Genomic DNA, 23,084 nt, shown 5'->3' on the forward strand with positions numbered 1-23,084 from the left:
TTGGACCGTACCTGCAATGACCTTAGGTAGTAACACCTTCAGGAAAAGGACCCTGTTATCTCTTTAACTGTTAACACACTTTGTTGCTTTAAATAATATAGTAATGAAGCTAATAATATGCAGTTAGAGCAATGCTGTATTAAATGCAACAAATTGCTTAGAGAATGCCAAAATCTCCATTATGAAGATAGTATAATATTTTCAAATTGTCTCTATTTCCCTTTGCTATTCATTCACATAATTCAATTAAGGTTATTGAGAGTTAACATCACATTAGTTGTCAACATCTTTACAGTTTAGAAGGGCAAATCAGACACAGATGAATCTTTCAGTTAAGAGTGCATTAAGATAGTCACAAGAAAAATCTTTCTAAGGAAATGCCCATTACAAAACAAATGAGGTGGAAATCATGGGCTAAAGCTCAGAATGGGGTCTGTGAAAGAAAAGAATGGGGTCTGTGAAACAAAAATAATCCATATTATATATTTGCCCCATGTATAAATCTGAAAATATAACAAAATAATAATTTAGAAATAATCATTTAAATAATCAATTAACAATCATCTAGAAATACTTCAAGAAGCCAAACCAACACAAAACGTGGAACAATTAAGTTAACTTTGATGCCAACAAAAGGAGTATTTTTGAGAAAAATAATAATACTCACCATCCTTACAGACTGTTCCAATTACACAGACCCCGGTATCTAAGATATAGCCATTTGGACAAGTTGTACAGTTTTTGTCTCCTTGACCACTGCATTCCAAGCAGCTGGCATCACATCTTTAAACAAAACAAAAGCCAGAAGTTATCACAATTGCCACTAAGCAACAACAGGAATTTCCATCACACTGTCTCAGTTAAGTTCTCGTCACTGAGATAATTCATATTCTTTTATTTAATGATAATGACTTGATTCTGAAAATTTTGAAACGAAGTACAGCAGGTAGAAGTAACCAGTCACATTTATAAAATACATTAGGCATCCATAAACTGGACAAAACTACACAGGGAGATAAGGATCAAAAAGTAAAGCATGTCACAGAAGATTAAAGGAGTATTATGTGTTTTCTGTGGAAAGCTGTAACAAAAGGTGATTCCCAATGCTGCCCCCGTCAAAGAGAGTTTGTCCAAAGTCAAAAAATAAGAGCTTCAGAAGGGCCTGAATTGTACTTTACAAAGATGTGCAAAAAACTCTGTCCCTTTCAAATAAAACTCAGCAAAATCTTGCCAAGCCTTGTCCATCAAGTATTTCTGCTCCATAGCTGGTTGTGTATAGCTGAGGAACTGAATGGTCCATATGAATGGCAATTTACCTCTTGGCAAATGGCTACTATTGCTTCTTTAATGGAAAAGAACAGCCCCTCTGCTAGATCTGTTAACTAGTTACCATATTTTTATGCCTGTAAATTCAAATTGCTTAATAAAATCTTGATTTAAATAAGCAGAACACATACACACGCGCACTGAAATCCATTTTAAAAGCCCTTATTTAAAAATTACAATCAAGTTAACAATTCTTGCTTTCTTCCCATAGTTTGCTGAGCATACTGTGTATTCTCTTATTCTCAACACCCAGAAATGTGTTCTACAATGTCATAACATTCTATTATTTAATCCAATTTACACAGTAGTACATGTATGATATCAAATATTAGACACTTGCTTTAAAAACCCCCCCAAAATATAATTTAGCCTTTGAAGACCATATCTTACCTTTTGCACGTTTTGTATCCGTTTTCAAGAGAGTGGTCAAGGTAATAACCACCACTACAGGACTGCACACATCTCCCATCCTCCATAAAATAACCTTCTGTGCAGTTTATGCAAGCATCTGCTCCTGAGCCTTAAAGCCAAGAGAAAATACACTATAACACATTGACACATTCTCAGTATAGCCTGGATAACAGACAGCATCGCTAACTGTAACAAAACATCTGCTCATCATAGGTTACTGGACATATATATTCTCGTTGCTTTACACCTTGCCTACATGTACTGCAAACTATATCAGCTAGCGACAAAAGATAAATATAGCGGTAATCCTGCCATACTTTTTTCTGAGAAAGAAATTGTTATTTCTACAGCTAGGAATCACAAGCAAAGAGAGCTAGTGAGTATGTGTGTACTTTTCAGCCAGAACGTTTATATTTTTATGTCAACAGGAAGAAGCCCACTTTACTCAAAGATCTATTAAAGAACCTCCAAGGCATAACTTTTCATTTACAAGCCAATCATCATACTGTATTTGGAAACGTGATGTCATATCGCACAAAGGACAAAATGATTACGGGAAGTCAAATGTCACTGAGGTACCTGCACATGTCGCACAGGAACGGTGACACGGTTCACATTCCCTGCCGTTGTGATATTTTCCTTCTTCACAGCGGACAGCGCATCTGGATCCATATAAACTAGTGCAAAAGTACAAATTAGACTGTTTAATACTGACCAGCTAACAGCAAGGTAAGGAGGGAGGACAATGATCAGACTCAGAAACCTAAAGTATTCTGCAATGTAGGTCTCTCTTGAAATTCCGTTAATAAAAGTTCAGTGAAATGATAGTATCCTACTCTACACTTATACAGCTTCTTTCACTGCAAGTTCTTTACAAACTCAAATATAGCAGTCATTTCACACATGCGCCTACATCTATGGTGGAGTTTCACAACTTGTAGCAGACAGTACACAGTAGTATAGGACAGGAAGTGAAGAAGAATGCCAAATCTAAGGGAAAATGCAAAGAAAATTCAAGTATGCAGAATGTAATTACCCAAATAGAACTTGGTCTGGGGTCAGTACCACTGCACTTACAAACATGCAACGGTACCAGTAGTGTCCCCTAATACCACGTTAAAATACTAACAAATACCAACTCAGTGTGAAGAGTGCCACTTAATGCAGCCCGAGGATTTCCCTTTGTAAAGGTACTGAGTTTGCATGTGAACTGGGACCCTTCAGTTCATGCCTGCTGTATCCACACAGGGGAATTACAGCCTAGCACTATTGCAGACAGCTGTCTCCAGCCAAATAGTATTTGCAAACCACTATGTTGCATCATCCCATTCACATCAATGAAATCTTCACTTCAAAGTGTAGTTGCAATTATTGAGTTTAACTTCCCTATCACTAAAAGGATCAATACCTTGAGGTGCTAAGAGCTTTCAGATCCCACTGAAATCAGTGGGAACTTGACAGCATTTGGCTCCTTGCAGGATTAAACACGTAATCAGCTGAACAAAAACCTTGGATCCAAATTAACTTTGGGAGGGCCTGAAATCTTGATCTGAATCCAGAATTTGCAGCCTATGTTCCATGTTTAATTTGAATTTTAGTCTTTGGAATGGCTATCCACAGAACAAATAGACAACTGTAGTCCAGGAAACCTGTTAGATACTCTCTCCTACAAACCTGTAACCTTGGCTCTTCCACTGGGCTGCCTGATATAGCTATGAAACATCTCCACACTCTTGCTTTGCTAAGCGGATGTCTGCCTGAGTTCACCAGCTTGCATCATTTTTAAGAGACTAGCACCAGAGCAACTTGAGGAGGTATAAGTGTGGCTATTAAAATTAGTCAGAAACATAAAAGGCAAAACTTAGGTAAACTTCCTGAAATCGTCCTCAAGATTTTCACATTTTCCCCCACAACTGTTCACAGGCCTGTCATAAGAGGGTGTAGTTATACAAATTAATAATACTCTACACTTCCATAGCACCTTCCATTAGAAGATCTCAACATGCTCCACGGCATGAATTTACCAATAGCCTCACAGCATTCCTGTGAGGGAAGTAAATATCATCCGCATTTTACAGAGGGTTTCAATGTGCTGGGGCCTTGGCTTGATCTGATGCCTTGCTTCCCTGAGATCAAGCCTTCTCTCGAAGGAAGATCATTTTCTAGTGAGTGATAAACCACATCATTGGAGACAGAACAACGCAGGTGGTTGAAAAATCTAAATGTACTGTGGGTATATAGAGAGTGAGAAGTGGCTTTACCATGTGAAAAAGAAATTAGGCCTAGACATTCAAGGAAACTAATTCTAATGGTCAGCTCACACTAACTCAAAGACTGTAATCTATTTTGCCACAAAGTACATGTCCAATACTAAAACAATCAAGGATCATCCTTACTCTAAACAAGTCTCAGATCCAGATTTTGACCTCCATTTTTGTGTGGCATAAAGCCAGTATACAATCCCTTACAAATGCTACAGGGATAGTTGACCCTCTCCGCTTGGATCAAAAGGTCACTCATTCACATGGAAGTAAACACGGATGCTGCTGCTGCTCTATGGATTTTACCTATCAGTTTCAGAAGTGATTAAGTCCCCCTACCAAGCAAAAATACCCACTGCTGTTTAATATATGGGCATAACCATATCGTAATGGAATTGAGCCTGAGGTACTTAAGATAAGTGAATGATTGGATGTCTGAAGAGACACAATAAAGATAAGGAAATAGTTTCTAACTGTCACAGGAATGAATCAGAAGGATTAATACAATTCACCAGTTCCACTTCTGAAATAATCCTTGACTGCCACACTGTAGGTCAAAAAAGTGAAGAACACAGCTTTTACATGGCTACAACTTTCATTTTGTCCGCTGTTAAACATTTTTTAAAATTCATTGTTACCCAAGATGGCTTATGATGGCACAAGAAAGTATTAAATTACAGCACAAACAGCAATAGAACACATAAATGGAGGCCCAGACAAGGTTAAATAGTAATATAATGTATGTCTCTTTGATATATGTCCATAGACTCAGGAAGTCTCTTTGGCTATTGTGTGCAGTGAAATCCATCATATCTTTACCTTAGGCCATGTCTGCATTCTGTGCAGCTTTGGGATTCAGCACATGTCTTACAGTTCTCACTGCATTTCCGGCAAGCAATCTTATCTGCAAAGGAAAAAAGAAAACCAGCCCAGAAAACCCTGGTCAATCATGTTTAATAAAATTATATGGATATAGTCCATTGTTTATTGCTTTTCTACCTTGGCACAAGGAATGGAAATAGAAAGCAAGAATAAAATTAAATAGCTGAAGTGCTACTTATATGTTGACCTTCTTTATTAAATGCTTTCAATTATTTCTAAATATTTAAAATAACATCCTATTCCTTTGAAAAATAATATGCTTTGAGATTGTAAAAACACTTATATGAATACACTTGTTTAAATTAACTACGTTTTTATTACTGACTCATGCAATCTTTTCAAATAATAGGAAGAATACTAAATTCATGCAAATAAGAGTTTCTACATAAATTGCTCATGCAAAGCGATCTAGTAACCTTTGTGTAATTGTCTTTTAGATCATTTAAGCAAACAGACTTTCCTAATTTCATTTTTTTGGGGTTCAAGACTATGCCTGATTGCACTCTTCTGATCTTATCAAACCTAAGCAACATATTACTGTGCCCTCTCCCCTAACAGGTTCCCTTTACCGCAGCTATAAGACCTAAAGTGGCCATGTTTCTCCACCATTTACACTTCTTACCCTAGAGGCGCTGTATCATGGACACCAACTTTCTACCTGAAAAGGGCTGTGAGAATCCAATCTAACTCCACATTCTCTTTTATCCTGCATCTTGATCAGGCAGAGGAGACATTGTAGTAGAAAGAATAATACTACTTTGTTCTTGTAAAGTGAAAATGAAAGAAATGAAGCTAATATCTGCCCCTGCTATCCCTGGTTATGAGTAAACTGCTTCATAGGACTATAGGCAGGAGACACCGGCCCCAGTTCAGCAAAGCTCTTAAGCACAATTATCTTTAAGGATGTGCCTACATCCCTGGGATTAAATATTTTATATGATCATGGTCTAGGCTGGGAATTAAGACTTGGGGACTCTGCACGGTCATCCATAGGTGGGAATTAAAGCCAGGTCTCCCACAGGGCCGTGTACGTTACTGCTACTGCATCATTGCATTACTGCAGATATTAAATGTCTGCCAAATTTTGCCCATTTTGTGCAGCTGTGTTAAGAGTTGAGCCTCTACCTTCCTTAGCACACCAGTGTAGCAGCAGCCGAGCAGCATGCCCTTCTGGCTCTCACATGCCCTCTGGTTTACCAGGGAAGCATGGTGTCCCAGTTTAGGAAGTAATGTTTAATATGTGCTGGAGATCAGCACACGCTGCTCCTTTCTGGAGCAGCAGGAAGATGCATTCTTCCACATGTTCCCCCACCACATAGTGGATCTACTATTGTAGTGGGCCAAGCGTTGCTCTGCTACCTCCACTTCCTAGTCAGAACGAGAAAGGGAAGGATTTTGTCAGGTATCTGCTAAGCATGATTTTCAAGAGCTAATAATCTCAGCAGAATCCAGGTTTAGTTTTGGAAGAGACACTTGATCAGGATTGGTTCCCAACAATTTCATAAAAGGAATGAGATTTAGAAAAGAGACAAATGTATCAAAATACACTTTTAATCTTAAAAACTATCTCCTGACCTCCCCCAAGCAACCCAGCCCAAATATTGGAAGCCCAAAGAAATAAGCAGGAGAAAATACTGACTCTTGTCAAGGTAAAATCCATCTGGGCAGCTGGTAATACAGCTATTGGATTCTTCATTGAGATAGTAACCGGATTTACAGCTCAGGCACTGGTCACTATGGCTTCCAACACAGGTTTCACAATTGGGTGAGCATTTTTTACAGCGTTTCTTGTCTGCATTGTAGTGACCAGGTGGGCAGTTTGGAACACAGATCCTGCATTGTGCAGTGAAGAAAAGGCAGAGTCGTCACTGATGTAAACCCACCACCCTATAGCAGAGGTCCCCATACTGTGTGGTGTGCCCCACCTAGGGAGCACAGAGGAACCTTTGGGAGGTGGGGGTTGAGGGCAGGCCAGCCCCTACAAAGGGCAGGGAGGAAGCACCACCCAGCCCTCCCCGCCCCCAGCTCTCCTCTGGTCCTTTGTGCAGCCGCATCTCTGGCTCCCGGCCCCAGACCCACCCGCAACTGCGGCCTCAGCTTCAGTCCCATTACCCCGTTCCCATCCACCCTGACCCTGGAAGAGGCAGGGAGACGCAGACAGGAGTAAGAGGAGCACAACCCTCAAAAGTTTGGAGACCACTACCCTATAGGTCCACAAGTATAAAACAGCCACCTTGCTCAGCATCACTACTTCTCCTTTCTACCAGAGAATTTAACAAAAGGTAAACCTCACAAGCATTGCATCCACTAACTTTTTTTCCCTGCAGCATCTGCTGGGTCACTGGCAATTCCCTCATCAGACAATCACACAGTTTCATTTTTAACCATTTATATCTGCCCCAAGCTTGCCCAAGCCCAGTGACTGATGCTATGTACTAGCTATGCTGGTTCTAATTTTGTTTTTATGTTCATTTTGTTAAAAAAAAATAGTCAGATGATGGCTGAATAATCAGGAAATGGTGTTTGAAGGATGTACATTACATTCAAATTAGTAGGACTTTCCTCTAACTCCTACGCAAATTTGTAAAATAAACTAAAGGTAAGACAAATTATTCCATATCCTGTAGAAAAGGGAAAAGGAGGGAGATGTTAAGATAAAAATTGAACAAGGGATAATATATAAAGATGTTTTTTTCTTTCTTACCGGGTGTTGTTTTTAGATTTGTAGTAATAGTGTAGACAATCAGTACAGTGGTCTGGTCCTGGCCCATAACACCCTATTTTACTGCATTCTGCATTGCACGGACCTTTAATAAATCCAAAAATGAAAGGAGGGGAGAAATGACACATCTGCATTTGCTACTCTGTGGTCCTTACAAAATATTACGATCATGCAGAGTATAATTAGCCCAGTTCCCTATGTGGACTCAGTGACTAGCTACAGTGAAGCTAGCATAACATCTAACACAGACTTATCAGATACTATTTGTGGAGTCAAACAGATGCTTTCATAACAAATAAAATCATTTACATTTTTTGTCACTGATGCCCGAAGGTCCCTGAGTCCCTTAACAAAGACTAACAACATCATTTATCATAAATAGCTCTGTTGTGCCCAAATAAATCTAAGATTGGGAGCAAACAGTATTTGGCAGGCTATCACTAGCATATTGTTGTTAATAATTAAATAAGAGTACTGGGGCCCTATTCATAATATTGTTACAATATTTTTAATATGAACTTTAAATCTGAAAGTTGGGGAATTGATTGTTAAGATTCTCCAACCTGACCTCATCTTCCTGCTAACAGCCTCTTACTGGATAGCAACTAAATGCTAGTAATGACCACTATCTTGTGGTGCAGTTTCTTCATAATTCCAGGAGAGGATGTGGGTAGATGATGACTAAATAATGGTGTGGTATCTTAGAACCAGGGGGAGCAGAAAAAAGGAGATATATTAATGAATAATGGGATCTTCCAGTGGCTTCATAGGTTAGAGAGCAGATGAGCTCACTTGGCTGTATGGCTCATGGTGGAATTTTGGATGTAATTTTTGGAATGTGTAGGCAAGATAATGGACTAGATTTCAGTGTATTTTCTCTCTAAATCAGCAGCTGAAGCGGTTCTGTTTGAGACTTTTGTCAGTGTTTATTTTGTAGGTCTGTATTTACATTTTGGGAAGGCAGAGTTTGTGGTCCACCGTGGCAATGTGAATGTTATACAGTGGTTTGGTGTTTATAACTAATACCATCAAAAGTGTTTGGCAGCTTAAACATTATCACTACGGAAAGCTGCTCAGTAACCATTATGTGTCAATCCCATCTCCATGCCATGTTGATGCCTGAAGCCAGAATAGGGGAGAAAAAAAAAAAAAAAAGGAAAACCTCAGTCTGTCCAGGTGATTCTACAGTGGCTCAATCACCTTCCAAAATAAAGAGAGGTTCAAGAGTGAGTGGAGAATGGAAAAGTTCTCAGTATAATGCTGCCATCTTGGGGCTGGCACTCTACCTTTAGACAGGGAGATATTGATCACAGAATCATCCAATCAAATATTACCAAGCTATTGGCCTTCAAAAGTTCCTTTTCACACATAATGGGCCTAAGTGCTTTCAGAACGCTCTAGACATTGTTGGAATAAATAATGTCATACCGAAACAGGCCAGCCCCACTGACTTGTTGTCTTCTTGCTCTGATGCTATCTGACTGATGCCAGAAAGACTAGTTATAATAAAAATTCGATGAAGACAATGGACAATTTCTGATAGAGCTCAGTTGAAAGAGATTGTCTCTCCTGACACAATGTAGATGATACCATCCCGAACACCTGCTCATATATACTGCTGGGGAATTCTTCGCCATGTATATTCATCATGAATATACCATATGTACTTGTCATGCTTAAAAAAACCAGAATTAAAAAGATGTATGTGCAACTTTAAATAACAAGTCACATGACTCGGCTCTTAATCAAAACTCTTAAGTGAAGTCCCATCACTCCCATTCCTCATGGGAAAAACCTCAGTGCAAAGCCTTTTTACTAGAGCTTTGGTTGGCATCATGCTTTTGATCTTAGAAAGTTCATTTTCCTGCATGTAATTATTATAAAGCTTGCATGTTTATATTTATTACAATTCTAACTTATGAAAAGAAGTTTTATAAACACACATACAAATTTCCTCTTCAATCCAGAGACAGGGAAAGGCAGCTCAAAGTAACTGTGGATATTTTTTATTCAACTGCTTTGGTTATTGTTGTTGTTTATTATTTGTTTCCAGAAGCATCCACATGGTGCTAAGTGGCTTCCAAACAAACAAACAAACACAAACAAACAAACAACAAACAAAAAAGGCACAGTTCCTGCCTCCAAGATCTTAGCCTCTAATCAGGGAATGCAAGTAGACAGAAGGAGGAAGAGTATAGAGAAGTGGTGAACATCAAACACTTAAGGTGGCTAGGCAGTGATGTTCTGACAGTACAATGGCACATACAGTGGGCCAAATTAGTCCTCAACTCTATTATACATGAGATACAGTAAATGAATGATTCCTCGAGATGTAGACTCCAACTCACCTGCATAGTCATCTGTCCCATAGTCCTCTATAGGGTCTTCGACTGGACTGGAGCGCACTCGTTCCACTTTGGGAAAATCGTTTCTTGGCGAGTAAGGCTGGATGGATGTCCCATAAAGAACTAAGGACCATTCTTTCAATTTGCCTAGCAGTCAAATATTTAAAGCATAATCTTAGAAATGACTTACATCCTCTCTTTCTCTCTATCATGTGGATTTTGATTCTGATCATGTGAACTTGTGAATGAATATGAGTGAGTTTGAGCCCTTGCTTTATCTCTGTGTCGTGAGACAGAGAGAATGCAGTTTTAGCTTCAGTATAAATCCAAACCAGCTCACCTTTCTAAATCAGTTTTTCATACATCAGATCTTCCACCACATCAACCTCTTCTAGTTCTAATAAAAGCTTACTTAAATACTCCATGCTTGCTTCAATGAAAAAGCATACAAAGTTTTCAAATAAGGGATGAAATCCTGACCCTGAAATCAATGGGAAAACTCATACAGACTTCAATGAGGCAAGTTTTCATCCCAGATTTCACTTTCCTTCAGAACACTAGTAAACCAACTTTTCTTTTTTATTATTCTTAATCTGTCAATTAATTAGTTGCACAATTGATGGGATGCCAGTTTATTAAAGGGGTTGATTTTCTTATCATATCCAATGAGTAACTCCTACTGGCTTTAATGAAGGTCTACTAATGCACACTAAGGGAAGAAAAACTCTTCTAACTTATCAGAAACTCTGTAGTAAAACTTCCATGACATCCTCTGAAAACATCACCATCAGTGACAACCCATACTATAAAATTACAATATGGAAAATAAGTTTGTCCACACTGCTCCCTTGATTGCATTTGCCCACATTAAAAAACCATTATACAATTTAACCCAAGTCAACATAATTGTCAGTCTCTCATCATGGAAGGCTTGGGACTGAAATAGGTCAGCAGTGAATATTTGAAGAAGTCCTGCAGCTATGTTTCGTGGTGGGCTGTTCTTTGGTCTAATTGCTCTTCCCTCGGAGCAACTTTTTTTCAGAAGTTTTAACCAAATTACCCTTGCTTTAAGAAGATCACTCATACTACATGTATGGTAAAATTCAAATAAGTTTACGCCCTCCTTTATATTAGTTGCTCTCCACAGTTCGTTTTTGGGCTGTAATATTTTGCTTTGCCTGTGTATTTTTAAACTATGGAAGTTAAGTTCCATTAACTTTTACTAAATCCTAGTTATCTTTCTGTATTCTCCCAATTTTGTTGCTATGCTCTAGTGAGGTACCCAAATAATGTGCCCTATTACCTCTTTGATTTTACATTCAACACCTACAATTTAAGCAAAAAGAAGCAGAGGTTTTCCTAAGCTGACTGGCTGATGGGAGGTGATCACCCATTTTCTTTTCAACTGTTATATTTTCAGACTAAAGACTGTTGTGAAATAGTACGTGTCTCAGTCAACCCAGTATTGTCAATCTGATAGAAATCCTTCTCTTTATCTGACATTATTTTGTCCTCTCTTGATTACAAGGCCAGAGAAGGCCATGGTCCTAAAGTCTAATCTATTGCATCACACAGGAGTAGCTTAATTCTTGCATTGAGCCCAACAACTTATAGTTGAGCTAGAGCATATGTTTTAGAAAGACATCCAACCTTGATTTAAAGACTTCAAGTGATGGAGTTACCATATCTCTTGTTAGGCTGTTCTAATGGTTAATTACCCTACTAGTGTATAAAATGTGCACCTTATTTCCAGGATGAATTTTTCTAGCTTCACCTCCCAGTCACTTGCTCTTGTCTACTAGATTAAAGAACCCTGTAGTATCAGATATCATCTCCCTGTACACGATCAAGCTGAACTGGCCCCATAACCTTCTTTAGATCAAATACCTTTAATCTCTGGTTATACACCCCAGGATCACGTTGCCCCTTTTAGCCACAGCATGTCCTCTAGGTGCTTATCCCCAAATCCTTGTCAGAGCCAGTTTTCCAGTCCCTCATCGTGTAATTATGGCCTATGTTTTAAGATGTATGACCTTGAATTTGGCTATAATAAACTGGATGCAGTCAAATAATGTGTTTTACTAATAGATGCAGAGTGCCGTGTCCTCATCATTTAATTCTTCACCAATCTTTGTGTCACCTGCAAACTTTATAAACAATAATTTTATATTTTTTTTCCAGATCATTGACAAAAATATTGGTCCAAGAACCAATTTCTCCAGCACCCCACCAGAAATACCCCACTTATTTTTGCTGCCCATGCATGGAGTCTGGAAGGATTTTTCTCCCAGGTCAGATTGACAGAGACCCTGTGTTTTTTCACCTTCATCTGCAACATGAGGCACAGGTCAATTGTTGGTTTGATCTACAGTGAATGGTGGATTCTCTGTAACTTGAAGTCTTTAAATCAAGATTTGAGGACTTTAGGAACAGCCAGAGATTTTGGGCCTGTTATAGGAGTGGGTGGTGAGGTTCTGTGGCCTGCAATCTTCAGCAGGTCAGACTAGATGATCATGGTGGTCCCTTCTGGCCTTAAAGTCTGAGTCCTACTGAAGCTTCCATACTTGGACTTTGCATGATGCAGTGGTCTGCACGAGTACGTCTATTTACAGGATCTGGGCCTTACATGTGTTTCTTAAGTAAACAAGTGGAGGGGAGAGTAATGCAGGTGTTACCATGGGAGTATTTTCCTTTTAAAGAATAGTTCAGTCGATAAAGAGTGAGAAAATCCATGGAACTCGCCAGCACATAAATGAAGTCTGCCTCAAGGCAGGTTTAATTTGTACAATGAAAATACACACACACAGACACACACACTTTTATAACAAATATACAAACCATACGCACTTGAGCCAACATATCTTTTTGGCTGATTCCACCATTTAGTCTGGCTACCACAGTCTCTTTCCCTCCTTATATTTAGTACATAACAAAGAGATCCCCAGTTGTACGTGTAGAAGAAACAGTATACCACAGTGTTTCATAGACAGCATATGTCTGCACTTTGCCCCATTAATTCTGCTGAATTAAATGCAGAAATAACATACATTGTTTTTTTATAAACTGGATGCTGCTTTTCTTTATGGCTAACAGATGTGACAATACTTTGCCCAATGCTAGGGTCTGATGACATCAGAAACATTACATGGGTTGGCCATTTGTTCACATTTTGAGACAGGAAAACTGCAGTTCTTAATTATAAAACTTTTTGATAGCTAAACAAATATTTAAAGACATGCAGAAATACAAAACACATATGGTGGTGATAGCAGTGTGATCAATTTCAGACTATGGTGATAAACTGGGTAACTATTATAGAAGGTACTCATGCACCTTTGCTTACCTCACACACTGCCCACTGATCTATCACTGCCAGGAAAAACTTCAAACATTCCAAACATCTGAGTTTTTCCTTGGCTAACATATGCCAGGCATTAGCAAATCTTTTCTGAATAGGAATGCTATTGGACAGTTTCCATTATGAGGCAAGTACTACGCTGGATGCTGAAATTAGATGATGCTAAAGAGGACAAAAAGAACCAGGGCCTGAATTCTCCACTGTCCTGGATCCCTGTGTTGTCACTTGCATGCATATGAATGCAGAGTCGGTATCTAACATTTATATTCGGATCTGGTGGTGTCATACACCCATTTTGCAGGTGTAAATGATTACACAAGGTTCAAGGCAGTGAAGAATCACTTCTCCAGGTCCAGATTCTCAGCTGTGCCCAATAACCAATGGGTGCATCTGAAGATATGGGAGATGATTTCCCATTGGCCTGATTCCTGACGGTTTAGAGCAGACTCAGGACTTCTTTAAACTATTCTGGCTAACTGTGGCCCCATGGGCTGATATACCAGCTGTGGACTTCTACAGCCGCGTATTGGAGGAGACGGCTAAGATAGCTCTGTGCCAGCTGCCAGAGAAATCCTCATTTGGGCAGGTCTACTGGATTTGCAACTTCTTTGCACTACATAAGCTAGAGCCTCACCAGCTGTAAATCCTCATTGCTCAACTGAAATCAGTAGAGCTCTGCCAATTCACACCACTTGAAGATCTAGCTCCATATGATTAACCACTAATTGTGCTGTAGTTCATACAGTATAAAGTATTGAAATCAACAGGACTCCTCATTCAAGCTAGAGTTTGCAGGCACATGTCCTTAAAGAGTATTTGAATTTACGTAAGTCCTGTATAAAATTTGGTGGAACTCAATCCTCTCTTTAGCTTGTCCCTTTTACACTGCCCTGGTAGCATAACGGGGCTGTAAATGGACTCTGGGGAATAGCCCCTATGTAAGGAGCTGGTGGAAAACTATCAAAGTGGCTCTATGCCAGCCCTTGCTCAAGCTCTAGCATAGGGAGCATGTCATGGCAGAGCGGGAGGGAGGTGGTTGGAATGCATTGCTCTTTGCTGTACTTGGCTGGGGGATGACACATAGGGTGCTGTTGCAAGCTGGTCTAACCAATTCCTTGGAGCCAGGCAGCCCTCTGGCTACCCCAAGAATAAATTTGGTAACATTAAAATATTGATGAAGTTGCCGACCATTGACTTTATGGGCTTCCTTTTTAATAACCTGATGAAAGGAGGAACTCCATTGAAGCCAATGGAATGACACCAGTGAAAACTGGTGTGAGAAGATAATCAGACCAAACATAGCTGAGTGATGACTGAAAAACTGAAGAAGACTGTATTTTGCTCCAGACCTCTAGAGTGCTGTAGCCAAGCCCTTCAAAACTGGGTGTCTAAAGTTGGGCTTCTAAATCCTTAGTTAGCACTTAAATAAATAGACTGCCTGATTTTCCATTATACTGAGCACCCAGCAGTTTCCATTGACTTTAACACAAAGTTTCTTGCTGTGCAGCAATGTTGAAAATCGGACTGTTTATTTAGGCTTCTAGTATGGATTTAGGAGCATAGCTTCAGACACTCACTTTTGAGTAACCGTTTTTTCTTTGTTGAGTGCTTGCTCATGTTGATTCCAATTACGTGGTCACCAAGCCTAAATTTTGGAGGTGGGGTTGGACCTGAAAGGTTCGCTGACTGTAGCACCGCTCCTCCAAAGGCTGCATCATCTCTGGCCTGCTGAGTAGTAGAGTAATTCCTTCACCTGGACACTTCAGGCAGGAAGTGTGAGGGTCACTTTTTGGCAAATGCTTGCTACAGTCTATGCAGGGTTTAAACTCTGGGGACCAAGGCATGCCCCAGTTCTGGGGAAAAAAGGGGGAACCAAAGGGTGCACCCCCCACTAAAGCCTATCTAAAACTAATACTAATACAAACGATACACTTTATATGAACTATTTACACGAAGAAGTTAAAGAAACTAGGGGAGTTGCACTTGCAGAGCAAGAGCCACGAGCGTTCCGGCTAACCGTCACAGTCAGTAAGAAGGAACTGTGGGGTGGCGGGTCGGCATTGCCCTATATTGAGCGCCATAAAGGTGTGACCCCAGGGGACGCCCAGGCCGACCCAACGGATGCTGCTAGGGGAAAACCCTTCCAGCTGCTGTGCGTGCACACCTCATTGGAATTGACATGAGCAAGCACTCAAAGAAGAAGGTGTATTAATCCAAATTAAGTATCTTAAGCCAAATCCAATTTCAACCAAGAGAGGAAAAAAAAAACATTGTTCCAGTCCACAGGACAAAAGGCCATCTCTACATCTGATAACAAAACTACCAATGGGACTTTCTGACCAGGCTGAATTTGGAGATATTTAATATGCTTCTTATGTTATCAGCCACAAACTTTTTTACAAAATAAACTTTAAACAGATACTTTTCAAGCTTGGTAGCTAGTACTTAGCCAAAAATTCTTTATTCTTTTCCTGTGTACTGGTGATACAGTCATCATATTTGGTGAAAGTAGTTTAGATTTTTGAGTGTCATTATATATTTTCTAATTCAGAAACAAGTGTATTTTTAATTGCCTAAAAATAAAATTCTCGTGTTAAACTCTCAAGAATATATTTGTATGGCTTCAAATATTTTATCTTGAGTATCAGACATGTCTTATTCTTGCAATTTAGGATTGATTTTAGATAAATCAATTTTTAAAAAATCTTGAATGGTTTATGAGTGGACTTACTTTTCTGAAGGGTAATATATTTTGTTGTCTTTATAGAATTCTAAACCAACATGCCTAGTGGTAATTTTATGGTGACCCAGATCAGATTTTAGAGCATTAATCCTGAATTTGTATACATTTTTTAAATGTCACAGGCTAGTCATCACTCAGATTTTCCACTTTTATTGCAATATTGTTTACTGAGTTGATTCTCAGTGTTTTCAATCACACTATAAGTGTTAATTTAGCTTTACTGTTACATAATTTTCAATACATTCTTTGTACTCCAACTCTTGAGTGAACATTTTTAGTATAGATTTCTTGCTGATGTAATTTTTCTTCCTCAATATTTTTATTGAAATAAATCTTGACAGAAATTAAACGCCCCCAAACAACTGATTTGAGGGCATCTCATTTATTTTGATGTGAGATATCAAGGGAAGCATTCTACTCTATATTAATTAATAGTGGTGGTATTTTTTGTTTGTAGAATATCTTGTTGAAAATGAGGCTTAGGGCTGAGATTTTTTTCAGAATACTTAAGATACTCATCTCACATTGCAAGTCAATGGGGATTGGCATCTTGCTCTCTTGGACCCCTCTGAAATTCTAACCTAAATCTCCATTTAGTTGATCTATCTGTATTGAAATTTTTGCATATACTAGTGTAAGATCAGACCACATATTGGGACCTATGTGTGCAACAGGAATTATAAGCAGAAGATCTTCTGAGGCTAAAAGCATATCTAACCAAGAATAGGATTCAAAAGCGGGAGAATAAAAGTTCTGGGACACTTTGTCTTGTGTATGGCAGCACAAAGCAACCTCAAAGCAGGTGCAGCTGGCTAAGGGAGGCTCACCCCAATATGGTTTGTGTGTGTGTGTAGATTCTCCAGTGGTAGAGAACTGAACAAGGCCACTTCCCTCCTTGTAGCTGGCGTACTGAGCATGGATTGGAGAAAGTGTGTGGACAGAGATTGCTAGCAGTTTTATCAGCCACAACAAGGGGAGTGGCCTTGATCAACCTGATGAGAAGGTGGCCCAGAATCTGGGGAGCTCAAAAGGTAGCCTTTACCAGTTTGTACATGCCATTGTGTTAACTGCCTTAAAAATGCAGACATGCAACTGCACATACCAATCTTGGGCTTCTCCTTCTGAAAATTTGTCTCTAAATCCCTTTGTATTTTCAAACACTGACTCTTGGCTGCCAAAACTCACAAGCCTGATGTGGTCTAGCTGTGAAGTGCAACTTATACCTTGAGATGGCAAGTTTTCACATGGTGGGGATAAAGGAGGTACTAGTTTGCCTCCAAGAACACTGCATTGTTGCCATTCTTTTCCACACAAACCAGAAGTAGGTTCATGGTAAGAAGGAGTTACGGGTCTCAGAAGACAAGTAACAGAAGTGTGGAAGTGAAACACAACAAATAGATGGGAGTCAAATTCTGCCCTCAATTTTCTGCAATCCCATTGAAATCAGTGGGTCTGCTCAAGTATAAATGAGGGTAGAATTTAGCCCAAGTACGACATGCAACTGAACATATTCTTCTGAACCACTAAGCCTAACTAAAGGATGGATTCATACCTGGAGACTTGAAACTTCTCAGCTGAGATGGGGTATCATGAATCTCCAACTTCCAGTCACCTGCTGCTTTTTCTCCCCAGCAATGAGTAGTCATGAACTCCCAATTTTTAAAACCTTCTGTGGAATGATCAAATAACCTAGGATAAAGCAATAAAGTATATCCTGAAGAACAAGAAAATAAACCCTTGCCTACATCAGTGATCCTCAACCCTCATGTGTACCCACTCACAAATGAAATATATTTAAACTAATTAGCGTATCTAATCTAAGCACTTATACTGAACTTATCACCATGGTTTTGCACCACCTATTTCAAACATATCTGATGGGACCATTTTGTATATAACAAGTCAATGCGGGAGAGGGAATGGTTCTTCTGTATGCTGTTGCTTCATATAATGCAGGAGAGAATGAAAGTTTATTCACTTCAAATTAAAACTGCCAGTGCAGTTTAATAAAAAGAAAAGGAGTACTTGTAGCACCTTAGAGACTAACCAATTTATATGAGCATAAGCTTTCGTGAGCTACAGCTCACTTCATCGGATGCATACTGTGGAAACTGCAGAAGACATTATATACACAGGGACCATGAAACAATACCTCCTCCCACCACACTCTCCTGCTGGTAATAGCTTATCTAAAGTGATCACTCTCCTTACAATGTGTATGATAATCAAGTTGGGCCATTTCCAGCACAAATCCAGGTTTTCTCACCCTCCGCACCCCCCCCCCCCCCACAAACTCACTCTCCTGCTGGTAATAGCCCATCCAAAGTGACCACTCTCCTTACAATGTATATGAAAATCAAGGTGGGCCATTTCCAGCACAAATCCAGGTTTTCTCATCCCCCCCCCCAAACACACACACACAAACTCACTCTCCTGCTGGTAATAGCTTATCCAAAGTGACCACTCTCCCTACAATGTGCATGATAATCAAGGTGGGCCATTTCCAGCACAAATCCAGGTTTTCTCACCCCCTCCCCCCCAAACACACACACACAAACTCACTCTCCTGCTGGTAATAGCTTATCCAAAGTGACCACTCTCCCTACAATGTGCATGATAATCAAGGTGGGCCATTTCCAGCACAAATCCAGGTTTTCTCACCCCCCCCCCCAAACACACACACACAAACTCACTCTCTTGCTGGTAACAGCTCATCCAAACTGACCACTCTCCTTACAATGTGTACTCTGAAACAGTGCCGTTTAATAAAATTCACATCCTGAAAAAGTATACACTGAACACAACTACATTTCCTTTGTTCTAAAAGCGTGACCCAGATACAAACATCATTTTTTAAGTGGAAAGTTTTCTTTTTTCCAGTTTTGGATGGAAATACTGAACAGGGGGTTAACAAAATAAGCAATACTAGGTGAGCAATACCACATGAGCAGTTGGGGCCAGGAGAGATTCAGTGCTCATGATGCTTATGAACAAAACAAAGGTAACTGAGATGTTGGTGTATCAAACTTCAAATGATTTAAGTACTGCTATATCCAAAAGTTTGACAAAGTCTAGTTTTGCTTGAATGCAGAGACTAATTGGCATATGATGATTTCATCTTACTAACAGTTTTACAGTAATTTCATTACTTAGGGCTTGGGTGAAGAGATTGGAGCTTGGGTCTGAAATACAGTGCATTTTAGTAGAGGGGACCCAGTTTAGAGTCTGCAATCTGATGCTGATCAGCAGGGAAGACTGGCCCAAGATTTTATTGCCTAAAACTGGAATTTATTAATGAGATTTTGAAAAGACACAAGAGAGCATGCACTTTTGTTCAATGTTAACAGCATGTTGCCTGGTTCCCCAAAGCTATTGATGAGAGATTCACTGGAGTAGAGACTAGTGTCTCATGAATGGTACAGTTCAGCTTTGGAAGGTTTTAGAAAAGGTTCAGAAAAGGACAACTAAAATGATTAGAGGTTTGGAACGGGTCCCATATGAGGAGAGATTAAAGAGGCTAGGACTTTTCAGCTTGGGAAAGAGGAGACTAAGGGGGATATGATAGATGTATATAAAATTATGAGTGGTGTGGAGAAAATGAATAAGGAAAAGTTATTTATTTGTTCCCATAATATAAGAACTAAGGTCCACCAAATGAAATTAATGGGTAGCAGATTTAAAACAAATAAAAGGAAGTTCTTCTTCACTCAGCACACAGTCAACCTGTGGAACTCCTTGCCTGAGGAGGCTGTGAAGGCTAGGACTATAACAGGGTTTAAAAGAGAACTGGATAAACTCATGGAGGTTAAGTCCATTAATGGCTGTTAGCCAGGATGGGTAAGGAATGGTGTCCCTAGCCTCTGTTTGTCAGAGGGTGGAGACGGATGGCAGGAGAGAGATCACTAGATCATTACCTGTTAGGTTCACTCCCTCTGGGGCACCTGGCTTTGGCCACTGTCGGTAGACAGGATACTGGGCTGGATGGACCTTTGGTCTGACCCAGTATGGCCATTCTTATGTTGTTATGAATGTATACAATTTCAGATCTCTCTCTCCCTTTCCTGGAAACACACACATACAGCCAGATTCACAAATACATGTTTAGCTATATATTTTTATTCACACTCTTTATGTATGGAGATTCCATGGCTCACATCTGTGCTTAAGTATATTTCATAAAATTAGATTTGTACACTAGCTGACTACTGGCATAGAACCATTGTTGATTCAATGGATTTACCACAATTTTCTCTTAGAAACTACAAGAAAGAGTCAAGTGATTTCACTTGGTTTGTTTTTTTTAGACATTTGTATGAGTAGGTTTTTCTTTTTTTAAGTGTATTTCAGCGTCTTTTTTTCAAAAAGTTGTGCATACAGTGTGCAAAAACTGTGAAAGCTGCATACAATTCTAGCGCTGTTACTTTGTGCAAAGTACTGTTAAAAGATATTCCAGGCACACATAAAAAGGCTATCTTTCCTCTTGAGAACCTCACTCATTCCACAGAGATAGGTCCTAATCCTGTAAGGCCTCCATTTCTCTAACTTCCTTGGAGTTTAAAAGAAACCATGTGCACAGAGAGCTTGCAGGACTCGTTTGTGTAACTTTTATCCTTCTGTCATTCTAATTCGTGTCTGAATATCTGATAACATTCAATGAAGAATATATACTTCAAAATAAAACTACATTCTCATTCTTGACTGGGTCGGATTTTTTCTTAGTGCAATTCCACTGATGTCACAGAATTTGTACTAGCAGAGTATTTGGCCCATTCTGTGTGATTATCAATTTAGTTATTTGAGTACAGCAGATTTTGCAAACAAATGTTTGCTAGTATAGCATACACCATGTACTGCAGTGATCCAGATTACCTATCCAGGTATCATTCCACACACACATATTGGGTAGGTTCAATTTAAAAGATTGCAAAAGTTTGCTTTTAACAGACTTAATACAGTTGCCATGCAATATTGTGCTGATTTTTTACAGTAACTCAGTAAACAACTCATATACCACAGTATATTATTTTTAAACAGAGTGTCAGTCAGTCAGGTCAGCAACAGTCCTCTCTACTGTTATGGCAACTAATTTACATTGCATTATATAAATACCATGTCATTATTTAAAAAATTCTATATTTATTGGGATTTAAGTCACATACATTTCACAGAGACATGTAACTGATATTTACTGCCTATTTTTACCAAGGACTAGTACAAGATTTTCCACAGTATTTGTGTTTTAGAGGAGGGTATAATCTACTTTTCACCTTGTCCTCAGATCAGTGGCAATTACATTTTCAGTCACCTCAGATGTTGGTCTTCATATTGTTTGCTTATCTAAATTCTGTCCAAAACGTGGTATTTAAACATGTGAATAGATTTTTACTCTAATCTAAAACCACAGTCACTTTTGGGTGCCCGAAACAACATGGTGAAGAGCTGTAGAAGCCGAGCTGAAAAACCTGGGGCACACCTGGGAAACTATTGAAAGACTTGCCAGAAACAGACCGGAATGGAGGCGCTTCATCACTGGCCTAAATGCCAGAGGCATAAAAGGAACATGACTGAGTCACTAAAACCCAGCTCATACTTTTCATGTGTCAGTGGATTCATTTACTAGGTCATACTTCATACTAAGGGTATATTTATTAATAGTTTACAAAGAATTAGTAAATGATTAATAGGTGTTTCAATGAATGGCTAATCAACTGTTATGGATTATTGCGGAGTCCAATAGTTCAATGGGTGGCTTATAGCCATGCACAACAATTATAGACGTGCTTATAACCACTATAACACCTCTACTCGTGCCTGTAACATACGTCTAACATTATCTAATCATTCATGAACCCTTTATAAACTATTTATTAATGTAATTTTAATCTAAAGTGGGACCAGTTGCCTAAGTACCCATGTGAACCTTGGTGATACCAATATGGCCAAGATAGGCTGGATATGGCAGTCCTGACTTCCTGTACTAAGAGATGGAACATCTATGTGCTGAAAAAGAACATGTCCAGTACGAAATTAATTTAAAGTTGAAAAAAATGGGTCTCTTTGAGAAATTATATAATACACATATGTGTAGGTGTGTATGTGAATATATATTCACACACACACGCACACACACACACATATATATAAGTAGAAAGTATACTCAAATAATTATTTCCTGAAAACGAGATCATCTTGTTTAAATGTGCAGGTCTCTCTTTTTATCATCCTCACCACTAACAATTATATCCCCTCTCCATTTAACAGCATAATTAGAAACAGAAATAGTCATCTGTAATTAAATTTTAGAAATAGAGGCAGGTGGGTATCCACTTTCAATCACATTCCACAACTGGGAACATAAAATTAGCCCCTTACAGTTACATCTACAAGATCTACAAGGACGAAAATAGTTTAGATTTTTAGTAAACGGCTCACAACTGATAAATGCAAAAAACAAAAGCAACAATAAAAACAATGAAACCTAACAACCCAAAGAGAAAAACAGCAAGCCATAGTTAATTTGAGTTTGCAAACTGAAACCCTCTCCTGTCTATAACATAAGATGGATCTGGGGGCTAGACTTTGGTGAGTACCACCACATTCAGACATCATGACAAGACAAACAAAAAAGGTAAATTTATAAATATAGATTTGTATTACTCTGGTCCTTTTTAATCCTTGAAGTTCCAGCTGCATGTGATAGACAACCGTACACTATGTACTGAATTCAGTTTCAAGAATCAGGAAATATACACACTCCCAAATGATTGATCAGTGGGGATGAGGGCAGTTGGAGGCTGGGGACGATTTGTCCTCTACTGCAGAGCTCTTTGTTTATGATGTGCTCCAGCCCTCCTAAATTAGCAACTTGACATATAAGTGGTCCCTGCACGCTGGGCTAATGGGGGACAAGACTTAAGCTGAACTAGTATTTTGAACATCGCAGAGTGCCTTCTTGAGCTTTGCACCTGCAAATGTTTGGGTAAACTCTTTTGAACAGCTACTCTCCACAGAGGCTCCAGCAACTGCCTGTCAGCTG

At 39.2% G+C, this 23,084-nt stretch overlaps 1 protein-coding gene across 4 annotated transcripts in view; it reads right to left on the reverse strand.

The window, feature by feature from the left end:
- Nucleotides 1-23,084, reverse strand: part of PCSK5 (proprotein convertase subtilisin/kexin type 5) — a 299,903-nt gene that overhangs the window by 74,008 nt on the left and 202,811 nt on the right. For 3 of the 4 annotated variants that reach the window (XM_073345119.2, XM_073345120.2, XM_073345121.2), the window contains exons 13-20: nucleotides 17,601-17,737; nucleotides 9,951-10,094; nucleotides 7,585-7,687; nucleotides 6,520-6,713; nucleotides 4,818-4,902; nucleotides 2,317-2,414; nucleotides 1,717-1,846; nucleotides 668-783 (exon numbers count right to left, since the gene is read on the reverse strand). In XM_073345119.2, coding sequence (XP_073201220.1) covers nucleotides 668-783; nucleotides 1,717-1,846; nucleotides 2,317-2,414; nucleotides 4,818-4,902; nucleotides 6,520-6,713; nucleotides 7,585-7,687; nucleotides 9,951-10,094; nucleotides 17,601-17,737 — 1,007 coding nt within the window. Of the gene's footprint in view, nucleotides 1-187; nucleotides 456-667; nucleotides 784-1,716; nucleotides 1,847-2,316; nucleotides 2,415-4,817; nucleotides 4,903-6,519; nucleotides 6,714-7,584; nucleotides 7,688-9,950; nucleotides 10,095-17,600; nucleotides 17,738-23,084 lie in introns of those variants that run through there. The other variant, XM_073345122.2, reaches the window with a different exon arrangement.

The sequence above is a fragment of the Lepidochelys kempii genome, chromosome 5 (genome assembly GCF_965140285.1).
Source record: "Lepidochelys kempii isolate rLepKem1 chromosome 5, rLepKem1.hap1, whole genome shotgun sequence".
NCBI lineage: Eukaryota > Metazoa > Chordata > Testudines > Cheloniidae > Lepidochelys > Lepidochelys kempii.